This window comes from Pelodiscus sinensis, chromosome 1 (genome assembly GCF_052426305.1).
Source record: "Pelodiscus sinensis isolate ZL-2025 chromosome 1, ASM5242630v1, whole genome shotgun sequence".
In the NCBI taxonomy this organism is placed as follows: Eukaryota; Metazoa; Chordata; order Testudines; family Trionychidae; genus Pelodiscus; species Pelodiscus sinensis.
Genome location: NC_143052.1, coordinates 56,887,968 through 56,910,533, shown reverse-complemented (window position 1 = coordinate 56,910,533; position 22,566 = coordinate 56,887,968). Strand labels below are relative to the sequence as shown.

The 22,566-nt window shown below is 39.8% G+C and overlaps 1 protein-coding gene across 1 annotated transcript in view; it reads left to right on the top strand.

Moving 5' to 3' along the window:
* Positions 1-22,566, top strand: part of NELL2 (neural EGFL like 2) — a 299,416-nt gene that overhangs the window by 134,243 nt on the left and 142,607 nt on the right. The window contains exon 13 of the mRNA XM_006126494.5: positions 17,619-17,744. Within this exon, the coding sequence (XP_006126556.3) occupies positions 17,619-17,744 (126 nt within the window). The remainder of the gene's footprint in view (positions 1-17,618; positions 17,745-22,566) is intronic.

Sequence of the window (22,566 nt, the reverse complement as noted above, 5' to 3'; positions counted from 1 at the left end):
ACACACATGAGTAAGGCTTGTATGTAAAGATTGGGCTCTTATTTAATAAACAACCTAGTCTCAATCTGGATTATTTCTATGATACTTACTGTAGTGAGTCTCAATTTCCTACCTATGGTAGCTTTTACTGTTTCTGTCTTAGTTTTTGTAATGCAGTATTTGATATTAACATTAAATATATCCTAGTCTTCTCTCTGGGGTTTATTCTTCCATTTATAGGCCCACGTAGAACCAGCTAACCTTAAAGATCTCCAGATACATTCCTTCGTTCGCATATTTTCCTCTAGCTCATACCTCTCTCTTTTTTCTTTTTACTCAAAAATACTTTCTTGAATGTTCCATAGTCTCCATTTATTACAGCAAGCAAAGCAGTAAACTATATTAAAGTTTGCTAATGAATTCTGCTGTAAAAATAAAATATGAATTTTTTAAAAGGAGCTCTAGCACTTCCATGATTTGAAGAGGGATTTTGAAATTTGGTAGGAAGATCGTAGTGAACTCAGGGATACTGTATGTCTTTTAAAAATGGCCTGATGTAAACCCATTCAGGTTTGGATGAGTTATAAACTGTTCATAATAACCATTTTCTGTGTGGTTTTTTTTTAATGTAATTCACCTTGTCTTTGACTACCTGGTATAAATTGTTAATGTTCTATAGCACAGTGTGTGTACCATCCTGGCAACATTATTTCACAAAAACAGTTCAAACTCTGGACAGAACACAGAATAGATCCTGCTGCTGCTTTGTGCCTATTTATGCACTGAATGAGTCAGAGGCCTTGTGGAAAAAATATGATCATGTATTATAATGCATTATGAGACAGACTTAAGGTTATACAGACAACCTTAATACCAGTATTTCCTACTGTTGAGCACTTGACTTTGCAGTCTTAATAACCTATATATGATTTTTTTTAAATGTTAATTCTTTGTATGTGCAACTTAGTTGAAGCCGTGTCTGCTTAGGATATTGGAAAGACAGGGTGGGGTATGTCTCTCAAAAGTTTGTGTCTGTCTCCAAAACACCACAATGACTCCAGGCTAGTCCCTACATTCTTCCTGTATCCTTTTCCCACATCTTCCATCTGCAGAGTTCATGCTTATGCCCATCTTTCCATGGATAGAAGGTCTGAGGAGGGAGAATTGGGCTGTGCTGAGCAGACAGCCAGGTGAGGGATGATGCAGAGGCAATGAAGAAACCAAAAGGCAGCCAGTGCATTCTGTAGCTAGGCTAATCATTGACAATGAGCCAGAGACATTGGACTGAAATAACTGGGCTGTGATACATCAGGACATTGAAATGTTATTACTTGTTAAAAATGAAGGAAATGAAATGCCTCAAAATTTCATTAACATAGAGTTACGGTTGCCCAGTGGTACCTCATGCCCTTTCTGAATGTACAGCATGTGTAACATATACTGCACACAAGCAGGAAATGCAAAGTTAATCTCTGCTATGTAACTTTATCTCTCTCCTCTTTTAGCAATGCTCCGACATGTCAAGTACACAAACTAACACTCATGGGCAGTGGGTAATGTACGCAAGGGAAGGCATTGCCTTCCCAAAAAGATGGGTAACCCCACCCATGCTTCAGTTGGCTGGGAAAGCTGGGGCCACAGTGCAACCAACTGGTGCTCTGCCTGGTCGGGAAGGCTGGGGCCTTGCGGTTGCTCCAGGGGCTAGGGCTGTGTGGCTGCCCAGGGCTCCAGAGCTGGGGGGGGGGGGGTGCTTGTGCTGTACAGTTACCTGGCATGGGGGCGAGGGGAAGGTGCTAGTCTTGGGCAGGAGCCAGTGACCATAATGGGGGAAGGGCTCCAGTTATCAAGAAAGGGGCAGGGCCTTGGGCATAAGGGGCAGAGCTGGGGCTTATCTCCCCAAGCCAGACATTCGCCCACCATATATGCTAACACTCTACCCTCACAGATGCTGCAGAGTACATGCGCACTGTAAGACAAAGCTAACAAGTTCTCTTTGCTACAGTGAAACTTGGGTTTAGTTAGGCACAACAAACGAGCTACCAACATATGACCATCACTTAAATACTAAGCCTTTTCCACAAAACCACCCCAGCATTGCCAGCTAGCACCACCCTTTCACCAGAAAATTAACCAATAGATCCCTCTTGGACACTGTCTTCACTAACCCTTAACTAAGCCTTAGAGACCACTATCAAGTCTGTCACCATACTGGTCAGAAACCTCACGGCAAGAAGATACCCTTGTGCCTCTCTATTAGCTCAGCCTACAAAATTCAGTCCTGAAATGAGGAATACTTGATCCTTCAAATTCCACATGACCCTCTCTTCATATTATAGTCCCAATTCTTTCAAACTGCCCCAGATATTCCCTCCACCATGCGGTACAACTACTCCTAACCTAGTGAAGGTAGCTGGAGCGTGTGCACATAAATGCTGGAATTCAAATCTATAGAACACAATACAAACTATAGCACTTCATACAAAGTACTGTACAGTCATATATTTAAGGTTTGAAGGGAGCATTAAACCATATAGTCTTACCTCAATCATTATGCATGCCAGAACATTTTGTCCAGATACTCCTGTATTGAATCTAATATGTTACGATTAACAAAAGCATCTCTCACTAAAGCATCCAGTCTTGAGCTGAAAACATTAAGATGGAGAAGCTCCCACTTCCCTTGAAAGTTTAGCCATTGAACAGCTTATTGAACAATTTCTCTTGGCTTTTGCTAGGGATTCAAGGGTAGAGTGCAGGAGGCAACAGAGAAATGATTGCTGTGGTGGTGTAATCCTTAACTTTGGGTTTCCTGGTTTTCAGTGTTTTAAATGTAGTTGTTCTTCACATGCTAGAAGGGCACAAGTTACCACTGGGCCATTGTAATACTAAGACTTAGGTTTAAATGAAAACATTGCCTCTTGATGCCAGCTTTCAAAGGGCATTTTCTGATTTTAGTTGCTCCTATGTAAGCCTGTTCAGATTACAACCTCAGTATCTCAAATGGGTCTGAACACTGATTGCCACGGTCTGCAGCAGGAGAGGGGAACTTACAGTCCATGGGCCATACATGGTCCATCAGGGTTAATCACTGGTGGGCAGTGTGTTTGTTTACCTGAGTATCCACAGGCATGGAGCCCCACAATTCCCAGTGGCCATGGTTCACCATTCCTGGCCAATGGGAACTGCTGGAAGCAGTGGCCCAGCCAATGGGAGCCTTGGAAGAAGTGGCCCAGCCTATGCCATTTCCCACAGCTCCCTTGGCCAGGAATGGTGAACTGCAGCCCCTGGGTTCTGTGGGGCTCCATGCCTGTGGATGCTCAGGTAAACAGAGCATCTGGCAGCCTGCCATTGCTAACCCTGATGAACTGTATGTGGCTATTGTGCCAGAGGTTCCTCACCCTGGTGTACCATACAGTTAAATCATGTTTGGCACTGGTTCAGATGCAACTGTTGCTGACATCCATTGACATGGATGGAGCAATTTTCCAAAGTAGACCAGACTTAGGAGTGTTGTGATTCAATATCTAAGGGCATGTCTACACTACAGAGAAGATTGATCTTCCAAATGTCGATCTTCTAGTGTTTGATTTAGCGGGTCTAGTGTAGATGTAGGCTAAGTCTGTTGAAATCTTCAAATCTTCTTTCTGTCTGGTGAGAATGCTAGTAAGGGTGCCAATTACTGCCAGTTGTAGCTGTGAAAGTTTTGCCTTAATGGGAGCTAGAATAAAAGTGTGAGAGCCTAATAATTTCATATACCTGTAATCCATTGAACAGAACTATGATCAGCTATTTCTGTGAATACTCAGTTAGGTCTTCTACTTTCCCATCATCTTCAATATTCTTATAATTTAGCGATCTATATTGCTTAAAGTTTAAGTTACAGTTACTGCATCTCATTTCTATCCCGATATAAGTTGTAAAATACAAGTATGTTGTAAAAAAAATGTTTCCTCATTTTAACTGTGTATAATTTAATGCTATTAATCAGCTTTCTTAACTACTGACATGCCAAATAAATGACAAAATACATTTTGTGAAAGATAGTAATTAACGCTAATTATTTCAGAATGCTAACCAGTTATAGAAACAGGCTTTTAAGGATTGTGGTATGACAAGTGAATTCTGCAGAGGACAGAAGGAAGAAATCTGATTGCCATAGAATATCTGTAACATTTATATGTGCTTCAATATCCTATCAGTGCAAAGTATGCAAAACACTCTGCATAGAAAACTGCAATATTAAAAATTGAGAAGAGTCAGAATAAATGAATTTAGCATGTGTTCAGAGCTGTATGAAATTGCAATTTCCTGCTGAAAGCCTAAGAACTACCGGAATAGCAGAAGGGGAAATATTGGTAAAAATGTAATCAATTGTTTTTTCTCATTTTTCCACAAAAGATTTCATTGAAAAATGTTAATACTAGAGCTGTCAAGCAATTAAAAAAAGTAATTGCGATTAATCGCGTGCATTGCCCCTTTGAAATGCTGCAGCGGCGTCTCAAAGGAGCAGCACTGCAGAAGCCCGGGATCCGCTGGAATTCTCAGCTGACCCCAGACTCAGTGCAGATGTCCCTTGGAAAGGTCGCCCCGGCGTTTCCAAGGGGCAGCACCTTGGCCCCTCAAAGGGGCAGCACATTAGGAGCCGGGGATCAGCTGGAGTGCCCAGCTGATCCCCAGCTCCTAATGCGCTGCCCCTTTGAAGCTCCAGACCGGTGCTTCAAAGGGGCAGTGTAACACAGAGCCGGGGATCAGCTGGAGTGCCCAGCTGATCCCCAGCTCCACATTGCACTACCCCTTTGAAGTGTCGGAGTGGCGCTTCAAAGGGGCAGCGTAGCATTAATGCCTGTGCTTAAGGCGTTAAAAAAATTAATCCTTCCCTGCATTAATTGCAGGCATTAACACACATCAGTTGACACCCTAGTTAATACAGAAAATTCTGACCAGCTCTAGGGAACTCTGTTCTCTGTGGTTTAGTGGTGTGTAGTGCTGTATCATTCAGCAGCAAAAAAAAGTCAGGTTGAATTTCAGATCTTTCTTTTATACTAGACTATGAATTGATTGGAAAAAAGCATCATCTCCTGATACCAGCTTTCTTTTTTTTTAACTCTGTGATAAAATGTTTCCATTAAAATGAAATGGAGATATTTGAATAGTCAAAAAAACCCAGATACCTAAATATATTATGTTAAATACTGCAAGTCATTATTAAAAACTGTAATGTTTCCTACCAAGCATAGTTCTATTGACATTAAGTATCACACTCCACAGGAAGGGTAGATATAACTGGGTTCTACTAGGAGCTCTGAAATTATAAGGATTGTCAGTCTTCAGTTGTACCCGGGAGGATTGCTTACAAAAATTCCATTTTGTAAGGGGGATTCTGCATTTAAATTGCTTGTAACTAAGGAATTGAGATTTCCATCTCCATTAACTGGCAGCATTTGAGTGATTACCTTGTCAGGTTGGGCTGGAAAATTAATCAAGTTGAAAAGCTTTCTTTCCAGGAGGGCAGAACATGATTTCAAAATGTATATTAAAAAGTAATTAAACATAAAGAAAGGAAGTTGCACTTATTTTTCTGAACAAAGGCAATGAATGTCAGTTTTTCCCATCAGTATGATACTTAGAATTATTGGGCTAATCTTACTATAGCAATGTGGCTTACAAAGGGTAGGCCCAATCTTGTTCTTCCCTGAGGCTGAAGTCTGGTAAGGCACTATAACATATTCCTAACTTTAAGCATGCGAGTTTTCTCACTGACTCAAAATTAGATATGCATCTAAAAAGCTCTGCTTATTTGAAACACAAATGAATAGTCTCATTGACTTTATTTATGGACCAATTTGAGCAAATGTGAGTTGCAGAATCAGATCTATGGTATTTGATTTTGTATAAAGGATTTTCAGACTGACCTCTGTCATCTCTCTCCAACCGTGGCTGACATTGACTGGAGCCCTCTGTAAACTTTCAAATTCTCTAGCCACTGTCATTCACGATGCATGCTAATGTCTTAAATGGAAGAGCTTCCCTTTATTGGAGAAGGCTCTGAATTAAGATCTTAATTTCCTTTAAGCCACCTAAATCAGAAACACAATAATAATTGAATAAACCTCAGTTTGTTCCCAGTTTTCAACTATGGCATTGGAATTTTCAAAGGTGCTTGAGGGATTTAAATGCCTTTATCTTATTAAAATACAATAGAAGTAGAGCATCTAAATCCCTTAGGCTTCTTTGCATATCGGCACAAATTTGCATATCTTCTTTTGAAAGCTGTGGGAAGTCTAGACGTGCCCTTAATATTGGGTGTGCAGAATTTCCTTTTCCTTCCCACACAGAAATGGACTGCAGAGATTTTGGCCAGAATAGGATTACTAGAACCCAGAAGACAATGCAAAGGAGTGGGGTGGGGAAGGGAATGGAGGATTCCCATAAGCTACAATTCCCAGAATGCCCTGATGCAAGGACATGGCATGCAGGAAACTGCAAGATTGGGACCTTGAATCAGGCTGTTTCTCCCTCTGCATCCCTGTGCTCTGGGTGTACCAAATGCGAGTGTTTGGGCTGTAGGGGCCTCCATGTCTGATTTCAGGGGATAGAGAGTGTGAGCGTCTGGCCCTGTGTCTGAGTTATGAAGGGAAGGGAGCAGAACATCAGGAACTAGGTTGTCAAAAGTTTCTCTGACTCTCTACTCCAGGGTGGTCTTTTATGTGTGCCTGTATTTTATTACAGACATACTTGCTGACATGTATTTGCAAATAAATTACCACAGTGATTGATACTGTCCTGATTATATAATGTTAGTCTGAGAAATAAAATTTGCAGAATTAAACAGAATCTCAAAATATTGTCTGAAGAATTTTTCATTTTTTGGCACGGAATTTTTCATTTTTTGACAGAGAATTGCCTCAGCGTATCATACTGGATCACAAGTTAAATATGACTCTACAGTGTACGAAAGTTGCAAAAAAGCAATCATTCTGGAGTGTATTAGCAGGAATGTTGTAAGCAAGACAGAAAAAGTAATTCTTCCACTTTAATCTGTGTTGATTAGGCCTCAACGGGAGTATTGTGTCCAGTTCTGGGTGCTGCATTTCAGAAAAGCAGTGGACAAATTAGAGAACATCCAGAAAAGAGCAGCAACAATTATTAAAGGTCTAGAAAACATGACCTATGAAGGAAGATTGAAAAACTTGGGTTTGTTTAGCCTGGAGACTGAGATGGAACATAACTGTTTTCAGGTAGTGTACATAAAAGTTTGTTAACCTCCGAGGACAGAAGTAGAAGCAATGGGCTTAAAGTGCAGCAAGGGCAGTTTATGTTGGATAGTAGGGAAAGCTTCCGTACTGACAGGATGGTTAAGCCTGGGAATAAATTGCCCAAGGAGCTTGTGGACTCTCTATAATTAGAGTAGGTTAGACAAACACTTGTCAAATTTAGATAATACTTAGTCCCTGCAATGAGTGTAGGGGACTGGACTAGATGAACTCTCAGGTCCCTTCCAGTCCTTTGATTCTTTAAGGCAGTATTAGGAGAGACAGATGGCATCAAGAGACAGGTTTGAGATTAGGGGAAATTAGTCTGTGCCTGTTTTGTGAAGGGAAGGAGCCAGGGGAGAGTGAAGCATTGGATGAAGGGACCAGAATAGGCTGGCAGTTAGGGTGAAGCAGATCTGGCAGTGAGAGGGTATGTCACTAGGGCAGGTGGAGAGGGGGTTTAAGGAGAAAAGCAGACGGTGTCGATGATTGGGAGGGGGGGAAGAAGGAGTTGGTATTGAGGAAAGGAAAGGCAATATGGCACATCTTAATTTCACTTTGAAGAAGGCTGGGGAGAGTTTTAGAAGGGAGTTGAAAGTTGCATATAAGCAACTGTGTTGTGGAAAATACTTTAATTGAGGATAGAAAACTAATGCTGTTTGTCAAGGAGTAAGGCAGTTCTGGAGAAGAGAACCTGTCTAAAAGCGGGGAGGGGATTCTGCAAGGCTACGTCTACACTGGCCCCTTTTCCAGAAGGGGCATGTAAATTTCACCAGTCGTCGTAGGGAAATCCGTGGGGGATTTAAATATCCCCCGCGGCATTTAAATAAAAATGTCCGCCGCTTTTTTCCGGCTTTTAAAAAAGCCGGAAAAGAGCGTCTACACTGGCCCCGATCCTCCGGAAAAAGTGCCCTTTTCCGGAGGGTCTTATTCCTACTTCAAAATACTTCAAAGTAGGAATAAGACCCTCCGGAAAAGGGCACTTTTTCCGGAGGATCGGGGCCAGTGTAGATGCTCTTTTCCGGCTTTTTTAAAAGCCGGAAAAAAGCGGCGGACATTTTTATTTAAATGCCGCGGGGGATATTTAAATCCCCCGCGGATTTCCCTACGACGACTGGTGAAATTTACATGCCCCTTCCGGAAAAGGGGCCAGTGTAGACGTAGCCCAAGTGTTTAGAAACATCAGAAGAAAGGTGGAGCGAAGAGCAGGCAGAGCACAGAGCAGTGTGTAATGTGCTACTATTGTCTGTTTTTCCATGGTACAGAACATTTGGAATGCTGTATTTTGAATCATATGTAATAAATGAAAGTGTGTTGTGGTAATCCAGCCATGGGGTGTGTAGCATGGATTACAAACAATCCCTTTACATGTAACTCATTAAAATATATTGCCTGGGTATAATATCTGTGTAATCCATTCATCCTCCTTTCCTGATTGCATTTGCAGTAATCAGCCATATTTGCTCTTCACCATCATATTCCTGTGATTCTAAAGAGGGAAGGAAAAGCCAACGATGATTAATACAGTTGTTAGCAGACGAATAACAACATTATGCTCTAAGATTTAAAATACCCCTTTTCCTTTTTTGGATGCCTTATAGTTGGATATATAGTACAGCTTTTCTAAACTAGTTTGTCTGTTTAAATGTGAGCCAGGTTAACATTTGAAACAGTCAAAAATTATATCTATTGGCTAGTCAGTAATATACATGTAATGAATAATGTGCTGTCACTTAACTTCCTGGTTGTCTGACTTCAGTTTCCAATTGACCCGTGTATGCATCACTTAAAGGGTCCTTGGAAATGGTATTAACCTTATTTAGCAGTCTGAGCACAGAGACCAAAGACTGAAGAGAAGCGGCGAGCGAATTACACCCTTAGCTTGGAGGTGGTTCCTTCAGGTCAAGATTGAGACTTGTTGATGAAGCGGTATGGGAGAGCTAGCCCATGCTGTTCCTTTTCAGTGGATAAATATAGAGCTTTGTTCTCCAGGGCTGTCAAGCCAAAACCTTTCACAAGCACTAAAATTCACACAGTTATTTTTAAAAGAATAATAGCACTACCTTCCCATTCAGTTCTGAAAAGGCTTATTTTGGTGTCAGCAGCATGATTACTGCCATTTTGGGGGTTATTGCTTCACATTAGTACACAGAACATAGGTTGACTTGTTGGAATACATGCTAATTCTACGAGTTTGGTTATAGTTGAATTCATTTATATAAAAAGCAGTTTTATTTATCAGGCTAATTTATACTGCATCATTACTCTAGATTATATTCAAGAAAATATCTTTGAATGTTTTTTATAAAATGAATAAAAAGATAGAAGTACTTATTTTGCTGCTTTCCCTATAACCAGTTTTCCTGGAATTTCCTCTGTCTGTTCCACTGGGACCAAGCATGTTGATCTCCATGATTCCATGACTACATATCGGAGTATCTTCTAGTATGTCAGAAATGGTGGCACGGTGTCAAACCACAGACCTAAATCATGCTAGCTTGTATTATCCTCAAGTATGTAAAACTGTTGGAATGATGTATTCAACCTACTGACCTGATTGTCTCCAGGATCTTACCTGCTAAGCAATGAGAAATTAATATCTACAAATATCTAATCATTCTACAAATATATTAGAAAAAGAGGAACACCAACGACAGGGTAGTCCCATTGCTCAGTGAAGTGGGAAAAACTTGGAAATGGCAGAAGTGCTTAATGACTTTTTTGTTTCGGTTTTCACCGAGAAGATTGATTGATGGTTGGCTAGTGTACTGAAAGCTATTGGAATTGGGATAGGTTTAGAAGTTAAAATAGAAAAAGAACAAGTTAAATATTACTTAGAAAAATTAGATATCTTTAAGTCACCAGGGCTTGATGAAATGCATCCTAGAATACTCAAGGAGCTGATAGAGGATGTATCTGAACCTGTAGCTATCATCTTCAAAAAGTCATGGAAGTCAGGAGAGATTCCAGAAGCCTGGAAAAGGGCAAATATGGTGCCCATCTATAAGAAGGGAAATAAGAACAGCCCAGGAAACTACAGCCCAGTCAGCTTAGTTTCTGTGCCAGGAAAGATAATGGTTCAAATAATTAAGGAATTCATCTGCAAACATCTGGAAGATAATAAGGTGATAGCATGGATAACAGCCAGCATGGATTTGTAAAGAACAAAGCATGTCAAACCAATCTGACAGCTTTCTTTGATAGGATAACAAGTCTTGTAGATAAGGGGGAAGCAGTGGACATGGTATACTTATATTGTAAAGCATTTGATATGGTCTCACATGACCTTCTTATCAATAAACTAGGGAAATACAACCTAGATGGGGCTACTATAAGGTGGGTGCATAACTGGCTGGATAACCATGCTCAGAGAATAGTTATTAATGGTTCACAGTCATGCTGGAGGGGCATAACAAGTGGAATTCTGCAGGGGTCAGTTTTGGGACCAGTTCTGTTCAATATCTTCATCAATTATTTAGATATTGGCATAGAGAGTATGCTTATTAAGTTTGCAGCTGATACCAAGCTGGGACGGATTGCAAGTGCTTTGAATGATAGAGTCATAATTCAAAATGATCTGGACAAACTGGAGAAATGGTCTGAGATAAATAGGATGAAGTTTAATAAAGACAAATGCAAAGTAATACGCTTAGGAAGAAACAATCGGTTTCACATATACAGAATGGGAAGAAACTATCTAGGAAGGAGTACTGCAGAAAGAGATCTAGGGATCATAGTGGATCACAAGTTAAATATGAGTCAACAGTGTGACACTATTGCAAAAAAGGCAAATATGATTCCGTGATGCATTAACAGGAGTATTGTGAGCAAGACATGAAAAGTGATTCTTCTGCTGTATTCTGCACTGATTAAACCTCAGAGTATTGTATCCATTCCTGGGCAGCACATTTCAAGAAGGATGTAGAGAAATTGGAAAAGGTCCAGAGAATAGCAACAAAAATGATTAAAGGTCTAGAAAACATGACCTATCAGGGAAGACTGAAAGAATGGGGAAAAGAGAAGACTGAGGGGGGACATGATAGTGGTTTTCAAGTATGTAGAAGGGTGTTACATGGAGGAAGGAGAACAATTGTTTTCCTTGACCTCTGATGATAGGACAAAGTTACACTATAGTTTTGTTTTGTTTTTTGGAAAAAGCTATGCAAATTGTGATCCTGAGTTTGCATAGCTTTTTCGATTGCTTTTCCAGAAGAGGCTTTTCTTCCATTTGGCCCAGTAGAGATGGGACCAAATGGTGGAAAAGCCTCCTCTTTTGGTGAAGCCCTTAGCCATCATAGAACAAGATATACAGGGCTCCCCGAAAGAGCACGTTTGCTCTTCCGCAAAAAAAAGTGGAAGAGCAAATGCATTCCTTGGATGTGGCAGAGTTTTTCCAAGATACCTCCAGTATCCCAGAGAAACCTCACAGTGTAGATGTACCCCAAGAAGCAATGGGCTTAAACTGCAGCAAGGGAGGTTTAGGTTGGACATTAGGAAAAACTTCCTAACTGTCAGGGTAGTAAAACACTGGAATAAATTGCCTAGGGAGGTTGTGGAATCTCCATCACTGGAGATATTAAAAGCAGGTTAGATAGACATCTATCAGGGATGATCTAGATGGTGGCTGGTCCTGCTGTGAGGGCAGAGAACTGGACGTGATGATCTCTCAGGGCCTTTCCAGTTCTATTATTATTCTATTATTCTATGATTAATGGCCATTAATGTGCTAACAGGCTTTTTGATAGGATACAATTCTGATAAGTACTATAGTCTTTCTTAGGTTTCAAAATGCATTGAGCTTTCCATTGTGTTGAGTGAGTCTGGAGCTAAAGGTGACTTAAAGGCTAAACAATTGTTTCAGTTAGTAGCTGAGATAAAATTATGTCTATTTTGGTGATTTCTATAGTGAACTTTCTTCTTCTCTGGCAAAATAGTCTGACTTCATTTGTAGCCTTCAAAATTGGTATCAATTAATGCCCTGAAGAATATGCTGCTTTATTTGATTTGGAATTTTTTGTCACAATACGTCAGCTCTTGGTATTGTGAAACTGTGGGTTGTCATTTGACTGTTATCTTGTCCTTTCCCTTAATCTCTCTTCGTCCTGCTTCTTTGCTTTTTCCTCCACTGTGTCTTATCAAATGCTAAGATTATAAATTCTTGGTGGAAGGGACTTTTTAATTTGCTATGAATATAATGCCAACCTACATTAGGGTCTTGATCTCTAATTGGGATGTCTAGGTGCTACTGCAATTAAAAAATAATATTTCCATTTGTTCTTAAATGGGTAAAGTGAGAAACAGCTCTCTTATTCCAAAGGAGTTTTTGAGATTTCAATTTGATCCCCCAATTTGAACCAAGACACACAAAAATCTTGAAATTGATAATCCAAGAAAATTGATAATCCAAGAATTGATAATCCAAGAAAAAAAACAACAAAACCCAGTGGTGTAGTTCTATTTGCTACTGGACTGTCCCCACTAGTGTGACCTCACACACACACGTAAGAACATGATCTATAGAGAATGCTATTTTGCTCTACAAAATGGAGTCCTCCATTTGGTGTGAACTAACACATACAGGCTGCGTCTAGACTGGCAATTGGAGAGTTGTTTGTGGGAAAGCTTGATTTTTCTTATAGGTTTGGCTGAGTTGCCATCCACACGTATGTCCCATGTATTTCTTTCTTCCTTTGGATCTAGTGGATCCTGACAGGTATTTTCCATATTTAGGACTTGGTATTAATCTGAAATTTCTACTTATGTGGAATTCCTCTTGCTTCTCTTATTTCTGGTAGCCACAGAATACCCATCCCCATCTGTACCCATCCCCATCTGTCTCAAGTCATGCGGAATGCTACTCTGACCTCTTGCTTCCTGGTTGTGGATTTTTTTTACTGTCTTGATCAAGGCTGGCTAGAGTAGTCAGGAGGGTGAGAGACTAATAATAAATGGGAGGATAAAAATCGGGACTAAAAAAGCCTTAGATATTGAAAACAAAATTAATCAAAGGGCAGAAAGAAAACGTATTATTGAATTGCCTATACTCCACTTCTAGGAGCCTGGGTAGCAAAGAGGAGGAATTAGAATTGCTCATTATGTTAATAAATTCTATCTACTTAGTATTGCTGAAACCTGGTGGGATGATTTGCATTATTCGAATGTTAAAATAAATGGTTATAACCTATTTAGGAAGGACTGAGTGAGCAAAAATGGAGGGGAAATGGTACTGGATATCAAAAACGGCATTACCTGCTTCTAAGTCCCTGATAACTCAGTAGAAAAGTATCTTGAATGCTTATGGATCCATGTCCTAACAGATAAAGTAAAAAGAGGGTCAATAGTGTGGGTCTGCTACAGACCACTGAATCACATTAGGGGAACAGGATACCCAGCTCTGTATACATGTATCTATAATATTAGGATAAAAGCTGTATGATCATGAGGGACTTCAGTTTGAGTAACATATGCTAGAGGTTTTATATTGCCAGTACTAAAACATGCTTGGAATTTCTGAGTATTATAGATTAGTATTTTTTAACATAAAGTGTTGCAGCCAACATTGGGGAATTGTGTTTTAGACCTTGTTTTAACAGATGAAAAGAAACTGATCAGAGGACAAAAAAGAATAATAACTTAGGTACAGGTAATCATGACTTGATCACATTTAATATGTGCAAGTAGAATGAACTCCGTACTAATATATATTTGATGCTTTAATAGAGCCAGTCTTACAAAGCTGAAAGTAATTATGAGCCAACACATCTGAGGTGAAGAATTTAATCAGAAACATGTGAAGAATAATAATTGGGAATAATCGGAGAACAGTTTATTAGATGTCCCAAAGCCACAATTCCACAATTGAGGAAGAAGGTCGTGCTGTTTTAAAAAATGACCTGGTTTAGAGGACAAGTGAAGGTACCTTATATAAAACAATAATATATTTAACAAATGGAAGAAAGGTGAAGTTCATTGTAATGAAGGTAAATCAGAAATTAGGAATTGCAGAAAATTGATAAGGGAAGCAAAGGATGCAAGGAGAAATCTATGGCCAGCAGTATTAAGGACAATAAACAAAAGTTTTTAAAATGTAAAGGGACCAAAAATAATCCTGATAATGCTATTGTTCCATTACTAGATGGAAGTGATAGAATTATCAATAATAATGCAAAAAAGAGAGAAATATTCAATATATATATTCTGTTCTGTATTTGTGGGAAAAACAGATGATTTAGCCTCATTAGATGATAACGATATTTCCATTCCAATAGTACAACTGGATGATGCGAAACAGAAGGTACTAAAGTCAGACATTTTAAAATCATCAGATTCAGATAACTTGCATCCAAGAATTTTGAAAGAGCTAGCAGAAAATCTCACTGGTCATGACTGTTGATTTTCAATAAGTATTGGACACAGGGCTTCTCCCAAAAGTCTAGATGAAAGCTAATGTTGTATGTTTAACTGGGTGATGCATTTAAGGGTGATGCTTACCAGTAACGGGCTAACCGAGAGCTCAACTGGTACCACCACGTCATGGGCTGGGAGCATTCCAGTCCAGTCCAACTGATTAAATGGGATTTTACATCCCTGTGTTGTTGTGCCAATATTGAAAAAGAGTGAATGAGATGACGTAGGTAATTATAGGTCTGTCAGCCTAACATCAATTGCAGGCAGGATAATAGAGCAACTGATATATGGATGTCCTTTCAGGGGTCAGTTCTTGACCATATGCTATTTAACATTTTTATCAGTGATTGGAAGAAAAGATAAAACCATCACAGAGAAGGTGTTCATATATCACAAAAATCAGGAAGTGGTAAAGAATGGAGAACACAGGTCACGCAGAGCATTATTGATCATATAATAAATTAGGCACAAACAAACAATATGCATTTTAATATGGCTAAATGTATACATTTAAGAGCAAAGAATGTAGGCCATACTTACAGAATGGTGATCTTGCTCCTGGGAAGCAGTGACTTTGAAAAAGATATGGGGGTTGTAATGAATAAATCAACTGAACATGCTCTCAGGCTATGTCTACACTGTGGGGGTTTAGGTATCCCAAAAACACCCTACCGTGTCCAGGGAACGCATTTGCTCTTCCACTTTTCTTTGCAGAAGAGCAAACGCATTCTTTCGGGAAGCCCTATATTCCTCATTTCACAAGGAATAAGGATTCCTCTGAAAAAGGAGGCTTTTCTGCCATTTGGCCCCGCCTAGACAGGGCCAAATGACGGAAATGCCTTTTCCGGAAAAGCGATCGAAAAAGCTACACAAATTGCTGAGTGCAATTTGCGGAGCTTTTTCCGATAAAACCCAATAGTGTAGACCTAGCCTCAAAGTGTGATTCTATGGCCAAATGAGAAAAATGCAATCCTTGGAAGCATAAAGAGAAGAGTTTTGATTAGAAGCAGAGGTTATTCTACTTCTATATTTGGCTCTGCTGTGAGAGCTATTGGAATACCGTGTCTAGTTCTGGTGCCCACAATTCAAGAAGGATGTTGGTAAACTGAGAAGAGTACAGAGAAGAGCCATGAAAATAGTAGCAGGTCTGCACTTACCAGAAATTCAACGGTTGATCCACCAGCAGTCGATTTTTTGTGTCTGCTTGGACGTGATAAATCGATCTCCAAGTGCTCTCCCATTGACTCCGGGACTCCACCAGGATGAGAAGAGTGGTTAAAGTCAATGGGAGAGCAGCTCCTACCAACCTTACCACACAGAAAGCACTGCAGTAAGTGCATTGACTTCAGCTATGCTAATTGTTTTCTGTGACGCTCAGAACTGAAAATATTTACAGCAGCTTCAGATAAAGAAAGAACAGAGGATTTTTTTGAAGTATGAAAATAAAGACAGAATCAGTGCAGTATACATGCAGCGTTTATTTGATTTACTCTGCTTCTAAATGCCCAATGTGACACAAACCTTTATACAAATAATGCAAAATTGTATTTTGGAGTTGTAGGGTGGAAGGCAAGAGATGGTGGCAGCTGGGTAGCAGATAGTTGATGCTTTTGCCAGTGCGGAAGGGAAGGTGTTGAAGGATTAGAATATTATCTGGATACTAGTGCTAAAAGGATCAGCAGTAAGGTACAGTAGCTATCATTGCTGATATTTAATTTTTCATCACTGCAAATCAACATGCAGTTGAGTTTTTAATTCCGGTCTCTATTTTGACCTCTCAGCAGACTCAGGAAAACAAGTTTACACTTTGCTTTCTGTCTAGTGTTGGGTTTTGGTTTTGGGGGTAGGGGGGTTAGGGAGGTTGGCTTTTTTTTCCCATCATGAGCATAATTTAAAAAGAAAACAAACAGACTCCCAACTCTTAATATCTAGGCTGGAATTTTGTAACAATGTTAGGTTCCATGGCAAATTCCATGGCCATGGAATTGTGAAAAATGTCTGAGGCTTTGCTTGCTAATAAAATTAGGGATCCGTGCATGCACTGAACAGCTCATTGATATTTGTGTGGTACTTGTCTATGCAATGGTATCATGAGTCAGTCTGTTACTAACCACTCCCAAATCAGTATAACCCCCCTCTTTTTTTAGCAGCAGCAAATACAGTAATATATTGTGCAGAAGTTGTGGCGTACATATGCACATACTTCATATTCTTTTATCCATTATAGCACACCACCTGAAATTAACTAATACTATGTACCTAGTGAGCTCCAGATTAGTCAAGCTCTATGTCTACAATAGTTTTCATGGGGAACTTGCTCTATGAATTAACATTGCAACAGGTGTTTGATATGATGTGAGACTTTATCAGGATACAAATTTCTCCATCGTATGAAATCTCTACATAAATAGGTTCCTTTTAGGCTCCTATGTAACGTTCACAGATTTGACTAAATATCTACCTACATATCTAGTGAACTACCAATTGGTGACTTCATGTTTCTAAGAAAAACTTTTAATAAGTTTTAATATCTGTTAAGAACTTGCCCATGGCCTCCCTATGATAAAAAAGGCTACCCATTGGATCAAAGGTAGTATATATAATGACAAATGGCACTGCAGTGCTGGTGCAGCCAGGCTGGTCTTCAGGCCTTTAGATATATGCTGGTCTTACTTAAATCATAGACAGAACAACACAGACATTTCAAAAGGAGTTAGAAAACATCTAAGCTGATGTAATCTTATTTGTACCTCCACTAACAGCTGTACCCACAAAGCTCATGCTGCTCCTGTTATTTGAACACTTCAAACAGTTATTTTAAAAGAGAAAACTTAACAACTTTCCAAAATGCTTTGCTATTCAAGCAACTTTTTAGTCCAGTTAAATACTGGTGGAAGTGAATAGAGTGATAGATTGAGTGGGTCTGAAGAACTCAGTATCATTTGATAAATTGCCCCTCCTCCCCCGTTTTGTTCACAGATATTGATGAGTGTGCTGAAGGACGGCATTATTGTCGTGAGAATACCATGTGTGTAAATACACCGGGATCTTTCATGTGCATCTGCAGAACAGGATATATACGAATTGATGATTATTCCTGCACAGGTAAGAACTGATTATTTATCAAAGAAAAATAACTGATAGTCATATCAATTCTCTCAAATGCTATTCTAAAATTTATTTTAGTTAATTTGTTATTTTAGATTGAAATTCTATACAAAATAGAAGCATCAGAATAATTACAGGAGTACAGTTTTCAGAAAAACTGGTACATATTGCAAGTCATACACATGTTGCATCATTTCCCCAATATAGAGACCATGCCAGCTTGCAATGTTAAATACACACTTTTTATTTTGCTTTTGTAGGGAAAAAGGGATTGGATGAGAGAGCCTGACATGGGTAAAAGAGCACTATGATAATTCTGTAGGGCCAGATGATGCTGAGCTTTCACATGGGCCATTATGTGGGGTGTAACACAGCCCTCTGTGCTTTATGAAAATTGGCTTCTGAATATGAATATTCATAACTCAAAGATGCTTTATGTGAAGTACAGCATGTGACATGTCACTCTAAAAGTTGTAATCCACTGAACCTGTATAGTCTATTTGTATGCATGTATCTTTCTTGTATGTGAATATATAAACATTAAGTGGGAATTTGTTTTATTAGTGCAGATATTCTAGTAAAAGCCACTAGTGATATTTTAGGAACTTACTGGCTGGGTGGCAAAGTAAAAAATCTTTGAAGGGTTTTGTTTTTCCTGCAAGCCCAAACTGTGATTGGTCCTACAAAGACATGTGACCATGCCTCCTGATGATGGAACCCATTTTTGGATCTGGTACTTTTCCACTGGTACTTTTCCACTCAAGGTGAGGAAAATTTGAACTGAACACAAAGAATTCCCATCTTGGGCAAAAGGGATATAAAGGAGGGAACCAAATAATAGAAGGAGTGGCCAGATGCCAGAAGACACTCCCCTCCCCCCACTTAGCACCTACAATGCCTGCTCGAAAATCTAAGACTGAACATGGGGAAGGATTGGGCCTAAGCAAGGAGGGATGAGTAGGACAACTGTTAAGGTAGGAATTTGCATGTAACTAGTTTCTTAGTGTATTAGGATTAAAGGGTTTGTTTTTGTTTATTCTGGCTTAATAACTTACTTTGAGCTGTCTGTTTTTACTTGCAATCACTTAAATCGGTCAATGGAGGGATGATAGGAGTTACTATAGAGTACTTTCTGGGTGTCTGGCTGGTGAGTCTTGCCCACATGCTCAGGGTTTAGCTGATCGCCATATTTGGGGTCGAGAAGGAATTTTCCTCCAGGGTAGATTGGCAGAGGCCCTGGAGGTTTTTCGCCTTCCTCTGTAGCATGGGGTATAGATCACAGCTGGAGGATTCTCTGCATCTTGGGGTCTTCAAAGTATTTGAAGGCTTCAATATCTGAGATATAGGTGAGAGGATTATTCTAGGAGGGGTGGGTGAGATTCTGTGGTCTGCACTGTGCAGGGGGTCAGACTAGATGATCATAATGGTCCCTTCTGACCTTAAAGTGTATGAGTCTATGAGTAAATCTTATTTTTTATACTTAATAAAACACTTTTGGTTATTATCAAGCTCAGTGTAAATAATAGTTACCTAGGGGTTACCACTGTGTATATCTCTCTTTCATTATAAAGAGGATGAACTTACAAGCTTTCTCTGTGTAAAACATTTATACTGAGTAAAATGAGTTTATTTGATCCTCCTTGGGGGCTGCGTTCCTTGGTGCTGTCAGTGTGTACACCTGAGCCCATCCAGAGCTATGTTTCAATGTGTTGCTCTGCTCAGGAGCTGTTACTCTAACTCTGTGCCTTGGCTCAAGTAGACCAGAGTTTCTGGGCCAGCAAGACAGAGTGGTGGGGTGCTCCAGAGGGCAGGTAGATGTGCTCAGTTGCATGACCAGTACAATGGGGCTACGTCTAGACTGCAGGCTTCTTTCAGAAGAAGCTTTTCCAAAGAGATCTTCCAAGAAAACTTCTTCCGAAAGAACACATTCACACTGCCAAACCACATTGAATAGTGATAGAAATGTAGCCGTGTTAGTCTGGTGTAGCTGAAACAAAATACAGGACTATGTAGCACTTTAAAGACTACCATCTTGTTAGTCTTTAAAATGCTACATAGTCCTGTATTTTGTTTAAACCACATTGAAAAAGAGATCTGCTTTTTTGAAAGACAGTGTCCACACTGAATGGACACTATCTTGTATTTAAACTGTGATTACTATGGACGGAGTGGCCACTAGGGCACCTGTGCTTTTTCCTCTTTCCTCTTCTTCTGAAAGAACTCCCTCTTCCCCGTCCACACACACCTTTTTCCGAAAGAGCTCTTTCGGAAAAAGGCTTCTTCCTTGTGGAAAGAGGATTACCGATGCTGGAAAAACCCCTCTGTTCTTTCAATTTTCTTTCGAAAGAACACGATTGCAATGTGGGCGTAATAAGGTTTTTTTTTTTTAAAAATGGCGGTTTTTCCGAAAAAGCTCTGTAGTGTAGGCATATGACAATTCCAAGAGGACCCCTGTGATCCAACCCATCACAGAGTGCTTTAGGGGTTTGTGTATCGCTAACACAGGTGAAGGGCACACCTGCAGTTCTTGTCCTCTCCTGAGTTTAAAGTTTATTCGAGGCTAGCAACATCATTGGCACTAGTGTCTAAAATATGGAGGGAGAGAGCGGAGAATGGGGCATTCCCACTGGTGATCAGTGCTATACACAGAGGGGAGTAGACATTATATAGAACAGTGGCTATACTCACCCTACACTCATAGGTGACTCATAGTAGCACCCAGGATGTGCATCGCCCCCAGTACACTCCCACCAAAATTTTAATTGTCACATGGGGTGTTAGGAATGTGAACGAGTAACCAATTAACCGGCTACCCGATAAGCATCATCCTTAATAGGTGGCTCTTATTGAATAATGGTTAACTGTAACTTGGGAACAGCAACCCCACCGCCGCCTGCTGCAGGAAGAGGGCTGCTAGAGCCCCACAGCCTGTGTGGGATGGAAGCCAGCAGCCCCTCCGAGCTGGAGCAGCAACGCTGGAATAGCCCCTGCCTGCAGTATGGGGACTGATCTAGCCCAGCTGTGACAGGTGGGGGAGCCACTTCAGCCCAGCGGGATAGAAAGCTCTCCCCACTCCTGTTTAATCAGTTCATTGGTTAAACTTAACGTTTAACCAGTTAACTGATTAAAGGGGATTTTACATCCCTACACGCTCCACTACACCCGCCAAATATCCCCTACCTGCCTCTCTGGCTGGACTCCCTCTCCCTGCACACACCAGTCGCTCCTGCCTGCCCTCTTTAGAGTTCTGAGAGTTGCTATGAAGGAGTCACCCTTTGTGACTGATGCCCTTTCAGTACCATTCCCCTCAAAGGGCCATAAGCCTGCAGCCTTTCTGTACCATTATCTGTATCATTATCCATAATCTAGATGGAGGTTGCATGGAGCTTCCATTCTTGACTCTTTGCCATTAGATTCCTCTCAGGATAGACTCCAGTCTGTATGGGCTCCCTGCAGTACAGCTCTGTTCTCCCAATCTTCTGTTCTATTACAAACCAACTTGAGGATATAAAATTATCATTTAAAATCAAATACAGACACATTTTAAAAGGGATTACTTCTCACTCTCTTGCAGCTCCTGGGAGGGGCCCATTTATTTCCACATTAGACAGATAATGCAGATGCCGTTCAAAGTTCTGAGACATTCATTTGGCAATGAAAAATATGGTGGGGGAGAAACTATTTTATTTACCCTGTGGAATCCATTTGTCCTTTATGAAAAAGAAAATATTTATGCTATAAAACCTTCTTGGAGTTATTTGCTCTAGATTCATATAGCCTTAAATGGAAGTTAGTGTTGGGAATTAATATATCTAGTACACTGGTCCTTTAATTCATCCTGAAGTCACTCTTGTAAGTTCATGCATATTGAGTGTTGAAACCTGAGAATATCTTGCAGCTTAGGATATGAGGTGTGTCCCAAATTTGCTGAAAGACATAGCTGCAAAATACAATATCATTAAAAAAACAAAAAAATTGGGTGCCTCTACCAAACTTGTCTTTCTCACCTTCTAAACCAAGCTCTGACCCAGATCCTGAAATGAGTATAATGGAATTGCTAATGGAATCAACCATGCTTTTTGGAATAACAAAATGAATTATTTCCTCTCTCCATTCTTCTCCTATCCCACTTTTGACCATATTGATCAAAAAAGGAAACTACAAGATAGACAGTGGATTGAACAGTACTGGAAAATTTCTGAGCTCCTCAAACATCTGTAGCTTGAGAAGAACCTTAGATAGTGTGACTGTGACACACCCATCTCTGAACAGCAGTACAGTATTTTGGAAAATATTTCCTAAATGCACTTACCCTGGGATAAGAGGATCTTGCATTTCAGTCAACTATAAGATATAATAAAAGTAAATAATTGAAAAAAAAATTAAAAATCTGTGTGATACATAGATAACTTTTTAAGGCAACTGCTTTGATCCATAAAAAGCACTTTATGCTTTTATTAGCCTGTATTCCTGCCACAGAAAGCGTTTACACTATAGCAATTTGTTAAAGCAGATAGGAGGGTCATAAATCTTCATATGAGATTGTTGTAGTCTTACCATAGTGATGGAAGCATGAATTTATCTCTTCAGTGGGTTTACAATCTATTTCTTTAATAATGTGCTTCAGATATTAACTTTTAATTTTTGAGACATTCACTTGAACTGCTTCTCCCAGTTATAAATCTGGTAAGTGCTGTGAACATAAATTATGAAGGTATGTCTTAATTATTTTTACATGTACTTAGAGGAGATTTTCCTTCATATCCACTGTCGAAGTGCTTAACATTGACTGCCTTGAAGAAATTCATTGTATTCTAAG